The sequence below is a fragment of the Zootermopsis nevadensis genome, unplaced genomic scaffold (genome assembly GCF_977971745.1).
Source record: "Zootermopsis nevadensis isolate Lab colony 2312 unplaced genomic scaffold, Znev_1.0 Znev_ptg000023l, whole genome shotgun sequence".
In the NCBI taxonomy this organism is placed as follows: Eukaryota; Metazoa; Arthropoda; class Insecta; order Blattodea; family Termopsidae; genus Zootermopsis; species Zootermopsis nevadensis.
The window spans coordinates 1,584,403-1,607,680 of NW_028259155.1; the positions used below are offsets into that span (position 1 = coordinate 1,584,403).

Below are 23,278 nucleotides of genomic sequence, written 5' to 3' on the forward strand. Positions count from 1 at the left end.
ACCCGTATAATATATTGGGCAGTTAATAAGACCAATGTAGGATTGAGGTCAGCTCTTCTTTTGTCCTGCAGAACTGGAACCTGAGACAGCCATCATAAACCAACAACAAATCAAAAACTGAGCCCCCAGGCCTCCTGTTGCACAATGTTAATGTATAAAAACAGGTCACAACCCTTTTGAAATACCTACTGTAAATCCATATTCAGTGGGTCCAATGTCACAGGGTCATGAAAAGTTCTTTGGTTTGGTAATGATTTTATTAATTCACTTCATTTGGTTGGTTGTCATTTAACAATACCACTTAGTTACAAGATATTTTTATGTTCATTTCAATAGGGTAATTATTTTATAAAATTTTATAATCGATTTAACTATTTGTGAATCAGCAATAGTAAGAAAAATCATTTTGCACTTATTCCATTTACTTGGTACATTTGTAACATGTGAACGTAATAAACATATGTGAAATTCAACACACAAGAAACAATCTTGTCATGAGTATTGATAGGGAAAAATAAAACATATTTAACAAACAAATCATCTGTCGATATTGTTTAGAGAATTTAATCTCAACTTTGCTGATTCAACAATAAACATTCTTTTCACTTATTTTGATAACTTCATTTGTGCCTAAATCTAACACAAGGCACCTCCTTTGAACCTACAGCTAGAAATACAGTCCGTCCAACAACACGAGGCAAGCACATCAGCTGCTACAAGAAAAATGACAGAGAGAGCGCTACATTGTTTAAGTCAATGGTGCTTTCAAAGAAGCACAGCTTTGCAAATATGTGAGGGAAAAAAAGACTAGACACAGAATAAAGTTTGCTTCCACAAACATGCAGTCCACTAGTGACAAGCAAACCACTTCCGAGAGTTAATATATCAGCTGAAATACATAATTTTATTCAACTGTACTAATGTTTAGTCCCAGTCTTCATCGTCCTCGGTGTTCGATGAAATGGGCTCTGTGCATCCTGGTGGTGGGATCATGGCTGAAACTCGTTCCATAGCTACACCCACCGACGACTCTAGCTTGTTTGCACCTGATATACCCTACAAACATTACGGTCCTTCGTCAGAATTATGCTTGTGTCACGGAGCAGTAATGAGTTTAAAAAGTTACTTATAACTTTGAAATCAAGTTTGGAGACAACAAACTATTTAGAAATAAAGTATATCCATATAATTTTTATATGATTTTTAAAGTTTCCATTACAGCTAACATTTGTCTTCGTTAACCTATTCCCTGGCTTTTGAAAAATCGAGCAACACTTACAACTATTTCTTAATGAGATAATCAATTTTGTGAAAGACTTCCAAACAGAAGTCAAGCATTTTACTGCGCACAGTACGTGAAATTTAGGCGGATTTTATTTGAAATTGATCTCAAACATGATTCAGGTAAAATACACAGTCAAACTGTTCATACCTTCCTTCGCATTGAAAGCTTGGCATGAAGATCGTCCATTAAATCACCTCCACCTCCACTTGCTTTTTGCTCCTGCAAAAATAAAACAATAAAACACATCCACACAGTAATAAAACAACTACAAACAAAAACACCTCACACCTCTGACTGAATGAATCATAAATCGCATGCTTCAACTGCGAACGTTATACAGCGTGACCTAAATCCTGAGTAGGTAAGGATTCGATAAGAGTCAGTAATTGTAAGTGCTAATATTTTCAGCCAATTTTAACACACCAGAAGAACTGCATACTACCTAAGAAAACTATTTATCATCATACATTTTACAAAACTTACCATTTTCTTCTTTTTTGCTTCAATTTTAATATCTTTAGCAGATCTTAATTGGGCTTTTCCTGAACCTCCAGCCTGACGAATAGCTTCCATGAGGTTCGCACGAGCATCGCTACTGCCTTCAGTACTTGCTCCAGCAGACTTCTGAAGTAAAATGAATTTATTTTGTGATTTATTTAATGACATTGCAAGTGCCTCAGACTACACAGCACTGAACGACAGGATGATTAACGAATGATGGATTGAAAACGATATGGAAGGAAGAGGCCGTGCCCTAATTTAAGGTACAATCCTAACAGTAATTTACTTGGATGGAGTGAGGAAGACTATGAAAATTTCAGTAATGATAGCCAGTCTTTGGTCTTAGGTTTAAACCTGGGACCTCCCAAGTACACAACAGGAGGGTCAACCACTTGGCTGGAATGATCAGTCTCCTGAAATTTTAATCTCTTGTCTTTGTACAGGTCAATTACTCTTTAAATAATGGATGGCCATAAATCTTACTGTGAATGAATGGTATAATCGAGAGAAAAGCTCATTGCAAAATGATATGACGAACAGAGAAGCCTTCTTACAGTGGACCGGCTCTAATGTCGCACTTACAGTGTTTATCTTTCGTGGTCAAAAAACAAATAAAGCAATGTCATTACTTAAGCCACAGCCTTTATCACTCACACAGTTCAAATTTCTGTCTTCAGCAAAATGCTACAAAAGATTTTCAATGAACTAGTAGCGTTACTTGCTAAACTACTGTAAAATTATAATAAAAATGAAGATATAAAACAATATGTACATGTATTTACAACACCTTGTCTCCATCAACAGAGTAGATGCCTACTGTGAAAGCTTCACCTTATGCAGAAGAAATAATTTTGCACGCCGGAACAGAAATATAAATTTGGAGCGCCTATATCAAGTAGCATTCGTATGCAAATTCTAAGTACAACAAGGTAAAAAATCCTAATGTTCGACTGACCATAAATAATAAATAAACTTATGTACGTTTCACTAATATGAAGTCTTTACCTAATAAGACACACTGATTTATAAATATGATTTTTGGAAATATGGGTTAACACATTAAGCAACTGTATGTACATATGCACTTACAACAACCGGTGCTTTGGGCGGCGCAGAAGAAAGAACAGGCTCCGGAGCGGTATGAACAGGTGGAGCAGTAGCTGTAACAGGTGGGGGAGGCGGAGGAGGAGGCGGTGGAGGTGGAGGTGGTGGGAGGAAAGCAGGAGGTACAGGAGCAGCTGGAGGAGGGGGGGCCGCAGCTGCAGGAGGAGACGATGGGCTCTCAGGTACCAAACTTGGTAACTCCGGAATGGCCGGCGTAGTCGATACGGACGGGGCAATCATAGGCCCCAGATCCATGCTGTACCTCAGATCATCTGCTACTCCTGATAGAAAATTAAAATCAAGTTTCAGCTAAAATAAAAATATAATTCAGAAAGCAGTGAACAATTTACTGTCAATTTTTAACAAGACAAGACAATAGTTAAAAGAGCTCATTATGGTTTTCATGCAAATTTCCTTCCATATGGGGTGTTTAACAAGAGTAAATACGGGACAAATCTGTCACATACATTCACTGTTACACTACAAGCTAGTAAACATGGAGTAATCACTCGGACTTGGCTGCGCTAAATTTAACCTCCAACATTTTCATAAGTAATGAATCCTTTAAACAAACAAAACTGGTATGTTCTGTAAATACGCGAATAAATTTCCTCACCTGATTCTGAACTTAGCCTTGTACTACAAATACGATGTAAGTGCTTAAGTAAGGTATGTCCCGCAATATGAGAGACAAAAATAAACTAAATGTAAATACCAGGAAGGTCAGGTAAATCGAGAGGAACATCAATCTGTGGCACTTCACCCAGACCGGGAGAATAAAAGTAGTTCTCTCCTGCTGGATGGTCTAACATTTCCCTCTGCGAGATGGAGATAGGTGCAGCTTCCATTCGCTGCTCCTCTTCCTCCTCTAAGGCTTGTCGAGTCTTTGTCACCACTCCCAAAGGATCCAACATGACATATTGCCTGTATCTACAACATAATTATCACATTATCTGTTTCATTTACTACTGAACAGACTTTATCATCACTTAACACTAGATTGACTAAAAACGCCTTCAGTTACTGACACCAAAATCTGTTACTAAATTTAAATTATCCGAGCAACAGACATAACAATACGCAGTGCCGGCAGAAACTGTTTAGTCAAACGCAGAATGAACACCGTAAGGAAACAATTTCCTTGCTGTACTTTTTATCTGTGAAATACAGCGAAATGTCTCTTTCTTCATTTGTTCCCATTACAACGAAGAAATTATTTTAACCTCTGTGACTGCACTGATAATCATATTGGATTCAACATCTCCAGCTGATACCTCAGTAAGTCCATCCACAATCCATAAAGTTATAATAAACAAGAGTAATGTCAGGGCAGTAAAACGTATTATACGCACGGGTTTTCTGAAGTGTTGAACAGCAGAAGAGAGCCGATGGAATCCAAATTTCTAGGCAAACTTCCTAGTCCTTCATCCGGTGTTATTTCAACATTTCTGTGCAAAAGTCTGTTACTTACTTTCACATGATAAAACTGAAGTTTTTCCTGGAATCATTTTAAAAAAAAACTGTAATAACCCACTGAAGAACAAGTTCTTTGCATCCTAAAACTTCAGCTTAAAATTTACATCACTCCTACCTTAATCAACAGCAAACCATAGGAAAAGAGACAAACAAAATGCAGACTACGCACCTGCAAAACTTTTCCTTCCAATGGTAAATGTTTACTTTTGATTTTCACTGGATGTCTATTAAAGGGCAGAGGATCGTCTGACTTGAAAATGGAACGATAGTCGCTGTGAACGTCCGAAGCTGGGTATTTGGCACTAGAGAACACCTGTATATATAATGCAGTATTAATTTTATTTGTAAAAGCATAATTAATGTATATCAAACTGTTTCATTCTAGCTCAGATCTAAAAGTTTGTGACGACGGTACGTTTTTAAAATAAAAAGTTTTCTGGGTGTTTTCCATCGTCTAATAAAATCATAAAATTGCACATTTTGGAGATGAGACTCTATCTCCGAAATTTCAGAATTTTGTATTATTTTTGTTTCATTCTACTCATACTTTTGTTGCTTTACTGCTTCCAGTCAGCTTTTCAACTTTCATCTTGGCAAAAGATGCTCGTTTATGTAATTTCTCTAGCTTGGCTTTACTTTCCACTACTCGAGACTCAACTCGAGCAAATATGTCTTTAACCACTTGGTCTAGATAATCCAATGCATCTGAAATCTGGAGAATAGTTTCCTCTTGTCGTAGGTCTTGCTGGATTATTGGGACAGAATACAATGAATGCTCCATTTAATAACACGTTCTTACAGCCCACAGTTCTGAAAAATATACAATAAAATTGGTACATGAGTGATCTTAAAATTTTAAAGAATAGATACACTGAACAAATCTGCTTATTGATGTACGATTTGATATTTTCACAGTAATATGAGTTTACATAGAAATCTTCTACGTTGCTGTGTCTTGCAGAGTAACATGCTGCCTCCATCTTCAGGATCAATAGTTCATAATGATGGCACATAACCAGATGGTTACGATATGTAATGTACTTAATGTTATTCACAGGCACCTTTTACAACAAAACTGCTATTAACTCTTCAGTAGTTGAACCTCAAGGAATATTCAATGTTTACCAAACGATGGCATTTCAAACTATGAAGCAAGTCAACAAATACATATATTTTATTCTTGTAGAGACTTGACTTTCATATACATGTGATAAATATTACTGTGGCTGGACCTAATAATCAGGCCAAATGTTTTTTTGTTTTTTTTAGAATTAGAATTGATTTACATTCTATAGACTCTTCATAGTATAAGTCAAGGATGTGGTATATTTCATAGTATGGATACAAACATTCAGTACAAAACATGATACTTATTACATCAATTTAAATATGTATTCAGTGAGATAAAAGATAATCTTTCAATACTGGCTTAAATACATTTATATCATGATTTATACTTTTAATGCTCTTTGGAAAAGTATTGAATTACTTGTCCCTGCACGGTAAGCATATTTCTGATATTTATTGATGTTAGAACTCAGCCGATGCAGAACATGCTTATGCCTTCTCAGCTTACACTTTCAAGGAAGTCTGCAGTACACTTCAGATTCAACAATGCTAATATCAAAGCTTGCCCATGGACAGATTCTGAGCCACTTCCATCAACCTTCCAATATTATCTTCACATCCATTCCTTGGCCTTCCAATTAGACATTCTGCAATAGTTATCATACCAAAATTATGCCTATCTTGCCTGCTCCATCCCAGCCAAATGCCCAGCCCATCACAGCCTCCTAGACTTCACAATCATAACAATATTAGGTGACATCTACAAATCAATGTTTCACGAATGTCATATCCTGCATTAAGTAGCTTCTGAGGTTCTTATGACAGTGAGTATGAAAATGGCTGTCTTCTGGGTTGTAGCACTCTGTAGTCTGGTAGTAGTTTACCCATGTTTCACATTCTCTCATTGTATACACTGCATTTACCACAATCTCCATCCTGGGATTGTCTCAGCTACAATTATAAATGCATTCTTTACCATTCTGACCAAAAAACATAAATACTCTGTACCAAAATAAAGAGATATAGGAGCAATAAACAAATCAAATGGACTATGACAAGATCAGTAACACAGAACTGTATACGTGGCAACTTCGCAACTGTCAGACCAATATTAGGTTAGAATAATTTGTATGAGTCCTAGACACACCTATATCTCAGAATTTTATGATTCTGCAAAAATTTGTTAAAAACTACAAAATCTGGAAAAATAATTGACCACTGGTAATCCAAACTCCAATTCGTTTTGCGTGTACTATCTATGGGCACAATTAAATTAAACTGATATCTCCTTTATATGTCCTAATATCGTCAAGAACATGTAGATTACATTAAAGAAATTAAAAAGTGAATAATAACATTTAATGTTTGGAACACCTCAACTGCACTACCGTACTAAAAAAATTCACATGAATTATAAAACCTGTTGCCGCATGTTGTTTATGTTGATAGCATTGACCATACAGGTAACCTTTGGCCAAAGAGTACTGTATATCCGAAGATTCTTAGCACAAAGAGTACCATCGGAATTTTAATTCATCCAAAATAAGGGTACACTACAAACGACTAGCCGTAGACGAGGCGATAATTTGTCAACAGGTTAAAATATAAAAATGTGTTTGAATCTAACACTGTATGATTCTATTATACTGTTTATGGAGTGATGGATGGTAATACAGGCCTTTCCAGAAAATCTACGTATTTATGTTAAAGGGATTTTTATCCATAATGCATGAACAGGCAGTCTTAGTGAAAGTATAATTTAAGAATTATAACTTCCATGGATATGTTCAGAGATCTTCACCTGTTAAATGTTAAAGAAGCACAAAAGGAAATGGATTGGAATAATTTATGGGAAAGTCATACATGAATCTTTATATAACCTCCTTTTGTTTTCAGGAACTTTAGTGTTTAAGGCTTGTAGCATCAGAAAATCATGTCATATACTTCTAAAATAGCCTTAGGTGCTGCAATAACTGTGTCTGTTGGAACTATTAGCTATGTTCACTATAAACAACACTTAGACAGGTAAATAAACTTCAGCAAATTTTCTGTAGCATGTGGAAGAAGTGGTTTAAACCTAATGATGGTTATTAGGAGCACAACTGTGAACATGGAACATATCTGGCAAGAAACAGGTTATCAGTTTAATGTGTGTAGAGTTACAAACAGAGCACACATTGAACTCCACCAAAACACATTATGAAATTCTCAGATCATTTGTATTCATTCTGTGTCATAATCTGAATGCATGACAGCAAATGGTTCAGTGATTGCAAGAGTCAATATTTAAGGCATTTTAACTTCAAAGCTGCATAATTTCTTCGTTATAAATCACTAAGGATATTGCCTAAAGTAATGTAACACTTTATTCAGGAACAGACTCCATGATGGTGTAATCAGAGATGTAGAGCGCCAACAGAGAAGAAAGACGGAGAATATCTACTTGCTTCAGCAGCAAATAGAACTCACGAAACAACTGAAAAAAAGTGAAGATGCACAATTGAAAACCACTGAAAGTGTTGGATAATATATTACGTAGTATGAAGACTTTGCCATTCATATTTTTTCTGATATATAGTAACAGTTTATGCAGCTGGTCATTGTAAATACAAAATTTATACTCAAACAATGTGCATAAGTATAATAAATTCAGTTGTACTGTAAATAATTTCAAACATAATATACATTGACTGATACCATATAATAAACGTAAATTATTTAGAGATGCAACTTCCAGATTAAAATATATAGGGCCAATTCTGTAAAACATGAGTTTAAGGCTTATAATTCTGTTATTCATGGAAGAAAGTATATTTTAATTTGTGATTAGAAAGTAAATTCTATAATGTGAGCTACTGACAGCATTATTAAATAAATATGTGTTGGAAGATTGTAATATTCTTTACTTTTAATAAAGTCTCCTCAAAACCAAAGCAGTTTTTGAGATCGTGTGAATACAGATACGTCTGTTACCAACTATCGCTTGCGTATAGGCTATCAGTTTGTAATTCTCACTGTGGTGAAGATGTCGGTGGTGGTCTTTCTGGTCGAGATGCTGTGTTAGCTTGTGTGTGGGTACCATTGTTTCAGATGGACATACAGAGCCAGTTATGTTCCTCTGAAGTGGTACCTACCAACAAGTCCACACTCATTCTTAATCTTAGTCATACCTTAGCTGCACTTTTCCCTGGGGAAAGGCCCCAAGTACCCATTAGATAGGAGGCTGGGAGGGCTCCGGAGCTAGTCTGGATACAGAGGCCAACTTATTTCTGTGCAACACAATCTCTTAAATTTCAAGATAAATTCTATATTGCATGATAAGCAAAGTGATATCACATGATATCAAACTTTAATATATACAAACATGAAATAATACATACAGTTTCCCAATCACGTTCAAAATAAACACATACAAATCTATAAATACAAGAACATTAACATTGTTTCTTAATGTAGAATTACGTAAATTATGTGGGTTTGTTCATTAGGCAGTGGCATATCTCGCAGAAAATTTATCCACAATGCCAAAATTCTTATAATGAATACACATTCGTAAAAACTCAAAAAAAGCAGAGTTTAACAGTGTGTTGCATTTCATTTTGAGGAGAACTTTTTGTAAATATTATGATATTTGCATCATCTTTACAAATATAGACATACAGATACTGTAAGTATATTTTTCTTCAGGGGTGGAATAGGAAATCAGTTAATGATGCGAGATGCTTATTTAATGAGGTGTCTGAGGACTTTGGTAATTTTTCTTTTTCCTGTGACAGCACATTAACCAACTGATGAGAAATTAAAATTAAATGTTTAAAGATAATTAATAAGGTCTTCATTTTCAAGAAGCTGGACTGTATTGCGTATTTTTATTTTCAGAGCTTTACAAAATTCCTCAAGATGAGACACTTAAGTTTAGCCCTTCCAAAGTGGTGGTATTATTTATATGCTGATTTCATATATTGGATTTTGTCATTAAATATGATGACACCTCAGGAATGTCAGCTAACTTATCCTTTGTAGGAACAGGTTTATGAGTTGAAAGTTGCACACTGTAAGCATGTTGCAGTCAGTGCTAATGGTAAAGGTATGCGTCTTATTATTTGAACATGGAGACAAGCTGACAGACGGACAAGGCCTATCCAGTAATCACTTATGGATAACTATGCTTAGGCATGTTAATATGTTACGGCAAAAATTATCAGAGAAAACTCACTGTATACATGATTCAGGGAATATTTTAGTTTGCATTAATAAAAGAAATGTATCTGTTTTATGATATATACAAATAAAATAAGATTCCATAATAACTAATTGTCGAGCACCTAAAAAATTAATAAGTTTTTGGAGTTTAGCTACATCATTACTGTTTAATCCATTAAGATATATTTAGTGACTGCTCAGTATTCTGAGCATTATTCAGATTTGAATTAATCTGACATTAAATGACACATACAGTTTTTCCACAGTACATTTAATAAGCCAGCATAGTGTAATATTTTAAGAACAGTTCACATATCTCAGCCGGGTCAACTATATCTAATTGGCACCAAGTTTATGTAAGTGTCTACAATGCAGCATTACACTTAGGCATTTCTATGTTGTAACAAGTAATTTCTCTATTTGGTATGAAAGTAACACGTACATAATAAAAGTGAGTGGATAAATCCAATCAGGTTTAAAGTGTAGTATACTTAGCATGCTCTGGTCTAGCTCTGAAAGCGATAATCAGAAAATGTGCACCTTTTCAGGTACTTCAGTTCCAAACATATAAAGGACCATCAAGTTCATTAGCACTTTTGATGGATAGACTCTCTTTGATGGAAATCACTGAGAATTCACTGTATTTAATAACTGTTGTGATGGAAATAATCACGAACACAAGTAAAATTAAACATTCATATAAAATAATGTTCAGGAACGGATCAATGAACATTATTCATGAACAGAAATTATCCCATAATAACTATTACGTGAGTCTTTGCAGTGTTCTTGCTGTATACATATATTCATCATGGTCCCCATCAAAAATAAAAAAAGGAATCTGAAATTATTGCAGTAAATAGATTATGGAAAAACTTTCAATCCATTAAAATCAATAATGAAAACTACATCACTGTAAATACAAAGTTACATTTCACAAAATATGTTTTGGAACACAATGAGGCTAACCGAAATCAAATTTTCATTCCTGCCAGTTGCACTAAATTACTGAAATGTTAGGTTAGGTTACCAGTTCTAAAACAACCATAAGATGCCAAAGATACTTTGCTTTATGTTGCAATTCTGAGTCTAACTTGCATAATTTTACAAATAGAACGCAATAAAGATCTTTAAATCAGGCCTGTCCATGCTAAAATGGGATATACCAACTTCCTTTATTATTGCAATATAATGTTCTGCAGTGGGTTTCATGATATCAACAGTTTTTTTAAAGTTGATACAAAATTAAATCAATACGATGTTATGAATAAATTACTTTCAATGGACAATATTCGTTTTATATTCAAACTACATCTGGCAATGCACAATATAACCTATAATATTTAATCACATGAGATTAATTTCTCAAAACCTTTACGATATGAGAGTCCATAAAATAGCTGCAATAATTATCAAATGTGTACATTTATTTTTGTAACACACAGTTTATAAATGTATGATGAGCTGTCAAAAGACATTCAGCAACAGTATGAATACTCATAACACAGTTCTCAGCCAAGCACACTTGGTAGAATATAACACACTGGAATGTAGGTCATGAGAAAATGTGCTTTAATTTAACATTCTGAAGTCAAATAACATATATAAACATGAATGGAATCAGCTTTAGGTACTGTATGACACATGAAAGCATGTGCTAATGTTGACAAAAAATCAATTATACAAATCATGAATATTCTGCTATCACAAATACTGATAAAGGAATGTCCATTTATACATAGCAAACATTTCAGAACATTAAGAAAATGAAATTACTTTGAATATGTTGGTTTGTGTTGGACATTAGTTCAGGTTTTATAGACATGGCAATATCAGATCACACATACACAGCTATTATTGGCGAAATGAAAATTACCTTCATCACATCATCTATTAACTCGGATTTTATTTCAGTAATCATTTATGCAATAAAATTATTATTTTGTACAATGTAAATTGAAATATAATATAAATAAACAGTGCCTGAGATCATTTGGAATATGGAATTAACAACATATATATACTCTGCATTAACTGCATCAAATGAATTACATTTAACTGCAATGATCGACACAAATTTGATTGTTTAATGTGATATTTACATACAAAGGATGACATTTCTGACAAACACGTATAAGCCAGAACATTACATTCCTACGGACATGTTATAATGTGTACACACCAATTTGCAGCGCCATCTTCAGTTTCGCATGCGTGGATGCCAGGGGTGACTATTTTCATCACTTTACATGATGGAATGCAGTTTCACAAGGACTGAGTTACATATCAAAGACATTTGATTATAATCATCAGTGCATGAATAGTAATTTTAATGCTGAAAGTCTGGCGCTGTAGTGAGAGGATTACTTTGCGCAATGAAATGAAGTCAATCAGTTGTAGATGAATGTTATGTGATGAAACCATTAAATGAAGCTGGTCTAGTAAACACACATTTGTAATTAAGTGCATATAGTGAAAGCAATTTTAAATATCAAGTTATAAGAAACTGTACTTTATTTCTTTACGGTTAAAGTGAATACAGTGTTACAAAAATACTGATTCATCTAGATGTCATATGAATAATTAGAATAACAACATAAAATCGTGAGCCTCATAACTTATTCTACAGGAACTAGTTTTAACAAAAATGACACTTCAAGTTGCCCCGGAATTCTGACACAGAACTTCAGATTACAGACGAGACTTGAAAGACGCACTCTGAAGGGTACGCAAAAGTTCTAAGGGTGTTCTCTTTGCCACATCGTATGGGTGTGATATCAAAAAGTTCACACTGTCACTGACAGATGGCACCATGAATAGTTTACACAGCCACTGGCAGATAACAGCATGATGAGTAATGACATCGACACAGAGGACAATCATCCCACCTCATAAGTTCAAGTGTCTATCATGTTAGTACAGACAGTATTAGTCTGAAGTAGCCTCCAATGGCATAAAATACATACCAAATTTCATGAAAATATGTTCAGTCATTGTAAAATAATAAAACACATACAGATGGACATAAGAGATTACGACACATTACAGGATCATGGGTAATGATGTCATAGAGGATCATTCCACTTATGCTACGAATTCATTATCAAGGGCTGGTACAAAATGCCCCTATGAGCCAGTATGACCAAGGAACTCGAATCAAACCACACTCCGATGTATTTGTTTATGTTCTGGATGAGAGGTGTGCACGTCAATTATTTAACATGAACGTAAACCCAGTTTAAAAAATATAGTTCCACAATGAACAAGTGAATTGTGATATTATTGCTAATAAATGGAGTTTTAAAATGAAAGGGAAATTTAAAAAGCACAGAACTGTGTACTTCAGCTTCGTTTTCCATATATTTTGCAGGATATTTGCTTGCACTACAGTTTTACTGAAGAAAGCAATGTCACTATACAACACCAAAAGAGTTTTAGTAGAAGATATCTATGTGATAATTTTGCACCTATAATCAATTTCTATTCTGAAACACTAATAGTATAAGACAACATACATTAAACACTGACGTGATAGAAGTTAAGGAGGATTAAACTCTGGATGGAGTGATACATACTTTGAGGAAGCAATGTGAGAGTTTAAAATATTCCACTGAATGCTTAAATTACCAATTTGTGTACTATTTAAAATTTCGCAGCAGTAAAGTGACTGTACGTCACTTCTTCCTGCCTGCATTGTCTTCGTAAATATCTGTACGCTGGGTTTACCATTCTTTACTGTGTTTACCACATGTCAATGCAAACATATATTACCATGTATTCTGCTGCTGGTTTACATATCACCCTACCCATTTTTTTGGCCGTATGCTATAGCAGTTTGCAGTATTACATGATAAATAAATGAATGCCAATAATTTATGTATGTCCAAGGGATCACAACAGATAGCTGCAAACTTCATCTATAAGCATAAGTTAAAACTATGTGCTCAGTGTGCATCCTGAAAGAGACATTTTTGTCTTCCCGTGGCGTGTTGCTATCCGACCGAGGGCGAATATATTAGTCTGCATTAAGCGTGGGTTAATGACCCTGACAGAATATGGTGGCAAGTTTCTTGAAGATGATTTATTACGTTCACTCCATCTCATTATCACAGATACATGCATGTGCATGTAAATGTGTATATGTTCTCGCACACGTCAAACATTATCAGAATTTAACATATTCACCGGCATACCACCATCTGGTCCAAAATTATTTAAGTACAATGTACTCTTTTATAGGCCTGTTTTATATCATTCTGAATTTGTCATTGTGATGTTCAAACATTGCTGGAAACAATGAATACTTACAGTTCACATCCAAGCTTGTTAGCACCACGAGACAACGTAAGGAGAGACAGGAGTTGATATAAGAGTGACATATCCGATAAGCAGACAACTGCTTATCCAACGTACGCAACTATTATTAACCCTGCAAATATCTGACACTAGCCACCTCTGCAATGAGAAGCCAGTGAATAACGGCCCGTGTTCCGTGACGCGGACAACATCTGCCCTTAGCGTATTATATTCCCATAAGGTAATACCTGACAGATATTCAAGGACATCAGCATGAAGACTTGACAAGCAAGGCAAAGGCAAGCTAGGTCAATACTTTCATTCCGAGTATTAGATTTATTTCATTCTCTTTGCCGCCATCCACACCCTTTCTATTGCCATTGAGCTGGAACCTGAACTGTACTATGCTGGCCAAAGTATCGCAGGTCTCAACACCGATAAAATCTCAATTCTTAACATCAACAATGACTAGATTCAACTTTGAAACAAAGCACCTCAACCAAATTTAAAATAAAATAAAATAAAAGACTAGGACCTACCTACATTGCTCTTTAGTACAGCCACGAGTCAGTGGTTTGTCACTACAATAACAGGGCGCTGCTTGCTCACACCGCAGTCCGCGCATTCGACCCGCTCTCAGGATTTAATAGCCTCGTACATTTTGCGGGCGTGAAACCGAACGTCTTCGTTCCTGTGCTGATTCATAAGGACGAAGGCTTTGCTCTGCATTTTCTCCTGAGTATTTACCCCGTAGATAGCTGCATACCTGCTAAAGAAAAATATATTAGCTAAATATAATATGTGCCAGATAAAAGAAACACAGACAACATACCACATGCGCAAAAAAACATTTCTTTCCTTCCTTCCAACAAAATGTATAAACCATAGAAAGTACTATAGGTTTGACAAGACGTCAATAACATGATCTAGAATGCTTTTTCCCTGGTTCCTTGTTCTAACAACTACATTTTTAATACATTAATGAGTTAGAAATTTTACGCAGAACAAATTTTGAAATTAAAATAAATACTGACATAGGATTTCATCTGCAGTATAACAAAACAGATTCAAATATATATTAGCATTTGAGATGGAGCCTTCAGTAATAATATATTTGTAAAGACACAAATTAGTCATACATTTTTAATCACAGTACATTTATATTTTAAATTTAACCATCTAAATTGTTGCAATGATCGTGTAACAGAACACTTATGGTGTTAACTACTCTGAATCCTTTACTCGAATTAGATACGAAAATGTGCACGAATCTATTTTTAATCACATTACAACAGCACAAATCCTGTATTTTCCGAGTTCTATTTTACAGCCGGTCGTTACATAATGTTTTATGTGAAAAACATAGATAATTGTGGATTATCACTTTTAAATCCATGTTTCACCTTTTACATTTATAAGTTACTTTACAAGTCAACATAAATGTTATTTTAATTTTTCATCGGATTCATACATTAGATGCAGGGGTGATATCTTTAAAGGATGACAAAAAAGGAACCAACAAACAACGATCAGTAGTTCTATTATTTCCAAGTTCTGGATCAGCGTGTTAATTCTACTCACATTGTGTCGGGAGAAGCAGCCTTATCCTCGGCAGGGAGGTCGATGGAAGGGTCTAGTTTCAGTTCCTTAGCAATATTAGTAAGATTTGCTAATAACGTCACAACCCGCAACAGAATATCTTCATTTGTTGAAGGATCTAACAAGTATATCAATCTCCGAGGAGCCTTAAAGAAAAAAGTAGAATGATTCCATCAATAAAATAGCATCCTGACATTATAACCTGGCCATGGAAGCGATACTTGTACATACAAAATAAAACAATTAACAGTGGTCAGAAATAGGATTCATATCATGAGATTTTAAGTTCTCACGGCAGCGAGCGCGAAGATGTCTGTCTTCTGGGTTGCGCCATGTGGTCTGGCAGACGTTTACCATCGTTTCAGAGGTGCTTGCATGACGCAACAACCCAGAAGACAGTCATCTCCTTTTATGATGACAAGTAACCGATACATCTAAAGTAAAAGGGTTAACTACATTTTGCCCTAATTACATATCGACGTAATCAAAATTTACCTCGGCCGCAAGCAAACTGGGAACCATATCTTCATTTGTTGAGAGATTTACCAAGAGCTTGAGTGTTTGTAATTTCACTTGAGGACTTCCAGAATCTATCATGTTGTACAGCGTGTGAAGGATCGGATAAAATTCATCGTGCCAATCTGGCAGTACGGCAATATTGCTCAGCGTGAGTAGAGCGCTGAGCAACACTTTCTCTGGCGTCTGCTGTTTGTTCACAAACGTCAGCAGCAGCGGTATTGCGTCCTGTAAATACACAGAGTACGTTCAAACACGAGAATGAAAGCATCCTCAGAGGCAAACTTCCTCAAAACATAAAACATTAAAAGTTAAAGTTAAAATATATGCAGTGTTCAATTCACTACACGTACCTTGAGTTCCTTCTGATTTTCTTGGTTCAACGCAAGGTTCCCCAGAGCCTTAATTGCTGCGAGTTGAACGTTAAGCTTTGGATATGTTAACAGGTTCAGCAGCCTAAACAGACACCCAGCTTCACGAAGGATGTCCTGAAAGTGAAAAATATTTTTGACTTACATTTAAAAAGTGTTTGAAATGGGAATGTATTAAAAAAATGTTAATAATTCCGTCATATGTCGACATTACAAAACCGAACTTGGATATTATATAGCAGGCAATTTACAGGTAACAATTCTTTAGAAGAAAAAACAATTTCTATTACCTGATTTGCTGAAAATGTTCCACAGTTCCCAATTGTAGTAAGTGTTCTTTCAAGCAGAAGTTCGTCGCCGCTGTGCAGAAGGGCCACCAAACTCTTTGCTTCATGAGCAGTTATCACCCTATATAAAACAATAATTTAAATTTATCACTCGTCAATAAATAGGATTAGAAATTGTAACACTATTACGACAAGGAACTCCTTTTTACAGAGGCGCCACCTAGCTTCCTGTATGAGACGGCATCAGCCAAGTGCTTTTACTTCTCTACACAAATAGAACTGTAAATTTTTAATATTATACTCGCCTGTCTCGATTACTAAGTGTCTCAAGACGTAGTCTTAATTCGTCTTCTCCGTCACGTAACAACTTTTCTGCTTCTTTTCTGGCTTCTTCTTCACTTCCTCTTTTCACTTCAGGACTGTGATTCATGGATTGACCCGGACGACGGAGCGATCTACGCGGCCATCGTCGCCTCATAGGAGAACCAACTAATTCGCCGTGACCCCCGTGGCTCGCTAGACCTGATAGATTTTCTGTGGATCTACTTGCTAAGAAATGGCGAACATCCACTGGACTCAGAATACGCGGCGAACTCCACGGTGAACACTACAAAATGGACATAAAATATACTACAACATCCTGGTGCATTCGCCCTGTTACTGCCTCTACAGTTCCAACTCGTAAACGCTAACTTTTCAAGCTCCCACAAAGATCATAAAACAGGTGGGGGGCAAGAGACCAAGGACCTCAAATATAAAATTTGACCAATATGAAGATTTCTGTCTTCTGGGTTGTTGCGCTGTGTAGTCTGTTCGATGTTTACCAACGTTTCAGAGGTCATACTGCCTCCGTCATCAGAGTATGAAGATTTCTGTCTTCTGGGTTGTTGCGCTGTGTAGTCTGGTCGATGTTAACCAACGTTTCAGAGGTCACACTGCCTCCGTCATCAGGGCGATGAGTATGAAGATTTCTGTCTCCTGGGTTGTTGCGCTGTGTAGTCTGGTCGATGTTTACCAACGTTTCAGAGGTCATACTGCCTCCGTCATCAGAGTATGAAGATTTCTGTCTTCTGGGTTGTTGCGCTGTGTAGTCTGGTCGATGTTAACCAACGTTTCAGAGGTCATACTGCCTCCGTCATCAGAGTATGAAGATTTCTATCTTCTGGGTTGTTGCGACGTGTAGTCTGGTCGATGTTTACCAACGTTTCAGAGGTCATACTGCCTCCATCATCAGGGCAATGAATATATGACATATATATATATATTTTCATTTTAAATACTATTTTGACTAACATGTAACATAATTAACTGAACAGCATGAAAACATTTAATAAATGGATGTCAGCGCTGCACATACCCAACATTCTGCAACATGGATGTAGTGTGAAAATATAAATCAGTACATTTCATAAAAAATTGTGCATGGTACCTGTAAACTTCTTGGTCCAGGCAGAGGACTGTGGCGAGGAGAACGTCCGCTATCTTGAATAGCCAATATCGTGTCAGTGAACATTCTCGCCCTCAGATTTAGTTCTCTGATTCGCTCTTGTACGGTCAGCGGACGAAGGATCACCTTTCCCGATCCGGACATATCCAAATTACCAAGCAAAACATCAGTTTGTGTGGTTTGAGACAATCTTCGAAAATACAGTCGGTGTTCATCCGGGTAACCTATAAGCAAATGGGTTAACATTTTATACAGGCGGAAGATTATAATACAGTTAATTTCTTGGAGATGGCTGTCTTCTGGATTGTTGCGCAATTTCGTCTCGAAGAAGTTGTCAGTAAACTTCTACCATCTTACACAGTACAACAATCTATAAGACAGCCATCTTCAGGAAACCAATTACCTTATTGTTTTATGTTCAAAACGCCACAGTGATATATTACGCAAAATTAATTAACGGCGAAGCAAAATGTTTTCAAATTCGATTGTATGAGTGAAAACAAACGAATAAATTCATCTGCTCCAGTTCCAAAAGCAGTAGGAATGAATAGTAACGCTACAACCTTTCACAAAAACATGCGTCCACCCCTAAAACATTACTTGTAAACACAATGCACTATTGGAGTACAATGTTTTTGTAATAGGGGCATACGTACAGTAAGATAATCCATCTCCGGCTCCTACGTTCTGTGAAATTCTCTTGGAGTACCGACAATACTCCCCTGAGTACAGACAACTTTCTAGACGCGAACGTAACAAACAGGAATTCAAATTAGAACAAGGAACATTTGACGAATGGGTTGGTAAAAGCCGGACAATTAGTGGCTATTTGGTCCTTTAGGCGGCACAACATCAAAGGCGATGACGTGTTCTCTTCTGGGTTGTTGCGAAGTTTATTGTGATACAAGTTTACTGACGCTTCTGAGGTGCCTGCTGCCTCCATCGTCGGCAAACTTCCACCAGACTACACCTCACAACAACTAAGAAGACAGCCATTTTCTGTCTTAAATATGCCCTCGACCACTTCACTCCACGCCCGTCGCAGTTTATTATCCGTTGGCCATCCTGGAGTTCGACGGAAAATGGCCTCAGCTAATAAAGCGTAGTTAAATACGTCACAGGTAAATAAACTAGCGTCTTCCTTGAGCTCAGGGACACGTCTGCATAATGGCGCATGCGCTGGCAACACTGGTTTTTCAGGAATTCAACTCTAAGAGTCCACAGTGGTGTCAGCGAATCTCTTGTATGTACGTCTGAAGCCACGGTTTATTTTTCCCTGACCTACCTAAACATTGATTTTTTGGGGGTGACGGGGAGATACAGTATTTAAAGGCTAAATTTAGTCATCGAGATACACTGATGATTGTGGACTAGCTAGTATTTTCGAGAAAACGTTATTCCTTTTCAAAATAGTTTACATCGACTTATCGGTTCTTCGGTATCACACCACAGAGTGTCCACAAAGTTCCTTTGCAATGACACTACAGCATATGTACGCTGGTGGCCATTATTGTTAGAGTTAAAACAGACTTTAACCTGTTTTAACACGAATAAATAACCAGACAGTAAAGATTGTTGGTGAATATTCTTTTACAGTTGTCTTTGGGTTGTATGCTACCGTGTAAAAATAGGAAACTTCACTGGTGCTGAAATCGTTATTATTCAACTCATTCACAATACTGTCCCTTTACCTCTGTCAATTTCGTGTTCAAGGCTAGCTATGTGACGCAAATCTGGTGGTCTGTTTGGTTTGTAAGAAGACGTTACGTAAACCGATTACATCATGTATAAGGTAACAAGAGGAAGAAATTTTCTTTTACAAATTCTATCTCCTCCATGCAATGACATTATAAGTACCGTATTATTTGATTGTAAGTACAATCATGCACTCATGGAAAGCTACAAGAGCAAAAATTAGAATTTCCCCCAACCCTTAACCACACAAACTGTAGACCAAATTAGTTAAGACACTAAATTTATTCTATTCTATCTTAATTGCTTATAAATTACATTACTTTTATTTCAGATACCAAGCAACCGTTGATATAAAGATAAATAATAAAACAGTGTAATGTTCAGAAATGAAACATGTTTGCATTGTTGGACAAATCTTTTTCAGTTCCACGGCAAGGTTCCACTTCCAAATCAATCACCACAAACGTTCGTACATTGTTAGCATTTATTTCGGTTGAATTATAATAGATCATCAGTCACAGAGACTTGAGATGGGAAGAGGCGACAATTAAACGTAACCTAGGAAAATATAATGCGATGTGGTGGACAGGGCAAAATTGACTTAATGTCTGTGAATGAAAATCGATTAAAATCGACCTATATCTAGCACCGGTTAGCCTCGCGCGATCGATTAGATGCGGTAAGAGTAAGTGTAACCCCCGCAAAAGGAGCAGACAAAGTCTGTAGGTCACTGTTTCAACACCGTGGCAGCTACAATTGAATCGGATTCAGGCTACTAGTGCATCAAAGAAACAAATTCTGTTACCACAGTATAAACACGATAGTTTACACACGTTCCTCAAATCGACTCAAATATGTCCCTAAAGTGGTTTGGTCGCTTTAAGCGAAACCACAAAAATGGAAGGGTTTTTCATAAATTTGATTTTTATGAACTGTCTTCTCGGTATGATGTATAAAACCATACATTGGCAGCCTACTGCACATCATTCTTTAAGGAAATAATTAAGATCTGAAGCTCCGTAAACAAGTGTTCTAAAATCTCGTGTCGGATTTGTGGGTTTATCTAGTATTACATATTTAAAGAAAAAATTACCCCACTACAAAAAAAAACTGCAACTTCTACTCCAAGAATTTTTCAATTTAATTCATTTGGCCAACATATACAACGGTACAAAATGTTGGTTATAGTTTACATATAAAATCTGTCCCACTATACGCCATGTAGGCACTTGGGGGGAGAGGAGATATAGCTCCCACTCATTCTTGACCTCGGCACTATATGGCAGTCAGTGGTCAGCATCACACCCCAGCTGCGCTTTACCCCCAGGAAAGGACCCAGAGCCGGTCTGGACGCAGAGGCTAGAGGAAAAATTCTCTGCCCCTGTCGGGGATCAAACCCCAGTCGCCTAGTCCATAGCTAGTCATATACTGACTGAGTTTACATATATGATTTATAATTTTTTTTTTGACACTCTTTCACAAAGTGACACAAAATCATCTTTTCCCCCATTTCCACATACACCGGGATGAACACAGAAGATGCTAATGGTAAAAATGCAGTGCTGACAAATTGAAGATTACAACTGTCAACAATGAATATCCCTCAACTAAGGCACATCAGGACGAAAATATAAAATTAGCACATTACTTTTGTAATGACTAAATCAACGATGAACCCATTGTGGGTAAAAATAATTCTTACACACTCGGCGACTCATTTTGAGATCAACACTGCCATGCTGCGATAAAAGAACTAAGAAATACTGAATGAGTGATGAGTTCCTGGGGCAAATTATATAAAATTCTAATTTTGCTGTTATTTGTATGGACACAAAACTTGGTGTCTTACAACGAGGAAAGAACAGGGTGTTTATGACAATATTTGGACCTAAAAGGGATGAAGTAATAGGAGAGTGGGGAAAAATACACCATTAGTAGCATCATAATTTGTACTCTTCACCCTAAATTATTAGGATGATCAAATCAAAGAGAATGGGATGGGCAGGGCATGTACCACAAATGTAAGGATTAAAAAAGCATACAAAATTCATGTTGGAAGGCTTGAAGGGAAGAGATCACTTGGAGGGTAATATTAAAATGAGTACTGAGGAGAAAGTGTGGGTACGAACTGGATTCATCTGGCTTTAGATCCTGATTAAGACTTTAATAGGGTTTGTGGGGGGGGGAGGGGGTTATTGAATATCTGAATTCCAGTATAGTACATTTAACATTACCTTCGCCATCTCGACGACCAAGCTTCCTACAAAATGCTGTCCGCACAACTGAATAACCTACATACGCAAATCCAGCAAATATTGCAGAGCATAATGCCACTTTATTTACAGTTTTATCCCCAGTGGATGTTGCCATGTTGACACTTGTCATTAAACACACCGAATATTTTGCTTACTGCACGAACCAATTTCTCTTGATCGACATAATAGTGAATTATAAACTATTCTGTTGTTTTCACATTTCAAAAATGTTGTAAATAGATCTACACCCTTCGGAACTAAAGAGTTTGCAGTACAATTAACACCACGAATTCCTTCAATCTAGCAGACTAAACCGACACAGGCGTGAATTGCGAAGCAGGGCAGCCAATGTTATCGGATGAACTTTTCCTACAAATCGTGTACGCCATTTTTGCACGTTATATTCTTCGTTCTAAAGATATCGTCTTTTACACTTACCCATTAATAAAGCCCATTCTAAAAGCTAAGCCATTAGTCTCACATGTGGTTTGCTGCAGAAAATGTGACAAGATTATTTCCTACATAATAGGTCCACATGAATATGACACTAAAGAAATGTGTGCACAGGCTAGCACTAGAAAGGAACGTATCCCTAATGTCAGCATTTGTTAAAAACACCTTTGGCTTGTTTAGAATGTGTAGTCAAAATAAAGCCAACTTAGTTAATTTCTTTTTTGTCATCAGTCTTTCGACTGGTTTGATGTGGTCCTCCATTTTCGCCAATCAATTCATTTCCACATATTTTTTTATAGCCCACATCCTCAAAAATCTGCGTCACATATTTCAATAATGGTAGCCTCTTGTAAACACGGTAATGGACCTTCGGGTAATTTTCTCGACCAGCTGAGAAAATTAATAACTTCTCAAGAAGGCCTCTTATTCATAAAGTTAATAAATTACAAATCCAAAATAACTTTTAATTAGTAATCCAGTAATCGTGGTATAGACTCCCGCTTTATAGTGGAACCCAAGTGACTATAAAACATTCGGAACAGGCCTTTGGGACGTAACCCTCGATTGTTAAGAAGAACGTGTATTTTGATAGAAGTTTACCAACGTTTCAGAGGTACTTGCTGCCTCCATTATAATCGCTCTACAATCCAAAAGACAGCCATCTTCGTATTCAACACAGCGAGAACAAAAAATCCTACTAAAAAATAGTTTAGTATCCATTG

At 36.4% G+C, this 23,278-nt stretch overlaps 3 protein-coding genes across 14 annotated transcripts; 1 reads left to right on the forward strand and 2 right to left on the reverse strand.

Annotated features, from left to right (window-relative positions):
- Window positions 1-301: 301 nt before the first annotated feature.
- On the reverse strand, window positions 302-6,895 carry LOC110834957 (WASH complex subunit 1). 7 transcript variants are annotated; one of them, XM_022074651.2, is made up of 10 exons: window positions 6,855-6,887; window positions 5,943-6,081; window positions 4,914-5,176; window positions 4,536-4,679; window positions 4,243-4,388; window positions 3,606-3,820; window positions 2,876-3,171; window positions 1,769-1,909; window positions 1,433-1,504; window positions 302-1,056 (listed from the first exon to the last, which is right to left on the reverse strand). In XM_022074651.2, exons 3-10 carry the CDS (start codon window positions 5,145-5,147, stop codon window positions 925-927), a joined length of 1,380 nt encoding a protein of 459 aa, XP_021930343.1. In that variant the 5' UTR covers window positions 5,148-5,176; window positions 5,943-6,081; window positions 6,855-6,887; the 3' UTR covers window positions 302-924. The 7 variants fall into 7 exon arrangements, with proteins under 7 accessions (XP_021930343.1, XP_021930341.1, XP_021930342.1 ...); XM_022074649.2 differs by having other exon boundaries at window positions 6,791-6,877; XM_022074650.2 differs by lacking the exon at window positions 6,855-6,887 and adding an exon at window positions 6,582-6,848.
- A 20-nt stretch (window positions 6,896-6,915) lies between these two features.
- Window positions 6,916-8,330, forward strand: LOC147872862 (protein PET117 homolog, mitochondrial). Of its 3 annotated transcripts, none has more exons than XM_087354284.1 (3): window positions 6,916-7,030; window positions 7,331-7,459; window positions 7,808-8,330. In XM_087354284.1, the coding sequence occupies exons 2-3, from the start codon at window positions 7,368-7,370 to the stop codon at window positions 7,959-7,961; spliced, it is 246 nt and encodes an 81-aa protein (XP_087210410.1). In that variant the 5' UTR covers window positions 6,916-7,030; window positions 7,331-7,367; the 3' UTR covers window positions 7,962-8,330. The 3 variants fall into 3 exon arrangements, with proteins under 3 accessions (XP_087210410.1, XP_087210408.1, XP_087210409.1); XM_087354282.1 differs by having other exon boundaries at window positions 6,942-7,101; XM_087354283.1 differs by having other exon boundaries at window positions 6,945-7,171.
- Window positions 8,331-8,720: 390 nt separating this feature from the next.
- LOC110834958 (uncharacterized) lies at window positions 8,721-22,449 on the reverse strand. 4 transcript variants are annotated; one of them, XM_087354269.1, is made up of 8 exons: window positions 22,083-22,449; window positions 18,136-18,377; window positions 17,012-17,313; window positions 16,710-16,827; window positions 16,402-16,536; window positions 16,028-16,276; window positions 15,515-15,678; window positions 8,721-14,699 (listed from the first exon to the last, which is right to left on the reverse strand). In XM_087354269.1, the coding sequence occupies exons 1-8, from the start codon at window positions 22,231-22,233 to the stop codon at window positions 14,570-14,572; spliced, it is 1,491 nt and encodes a 496-aa protein (XP_087210395.1). In that variant the 5' UTR covers window positions 22,234-22,449; the 3' UTR covers window positions 8,721-14,569. The 4 variants fall into 4 exon arrangements, with proteins under 4 accessions (XP_087210395.1, XP_087210394.1, XP_087210396.1 ...); XM_087354268.1 differs by having other exon boundaries at window positions 8,721-14,702; XM_087354270.1 differs by lacking the exon at window positions 22,083-22,449 and adding an exon at window positions 18,810-19,313 and having other exon boundaries at window positions 8,721-14,702.
- Between the last annotated feature and the right edge of the window lie 829 nt (window positions 22,450-23,278).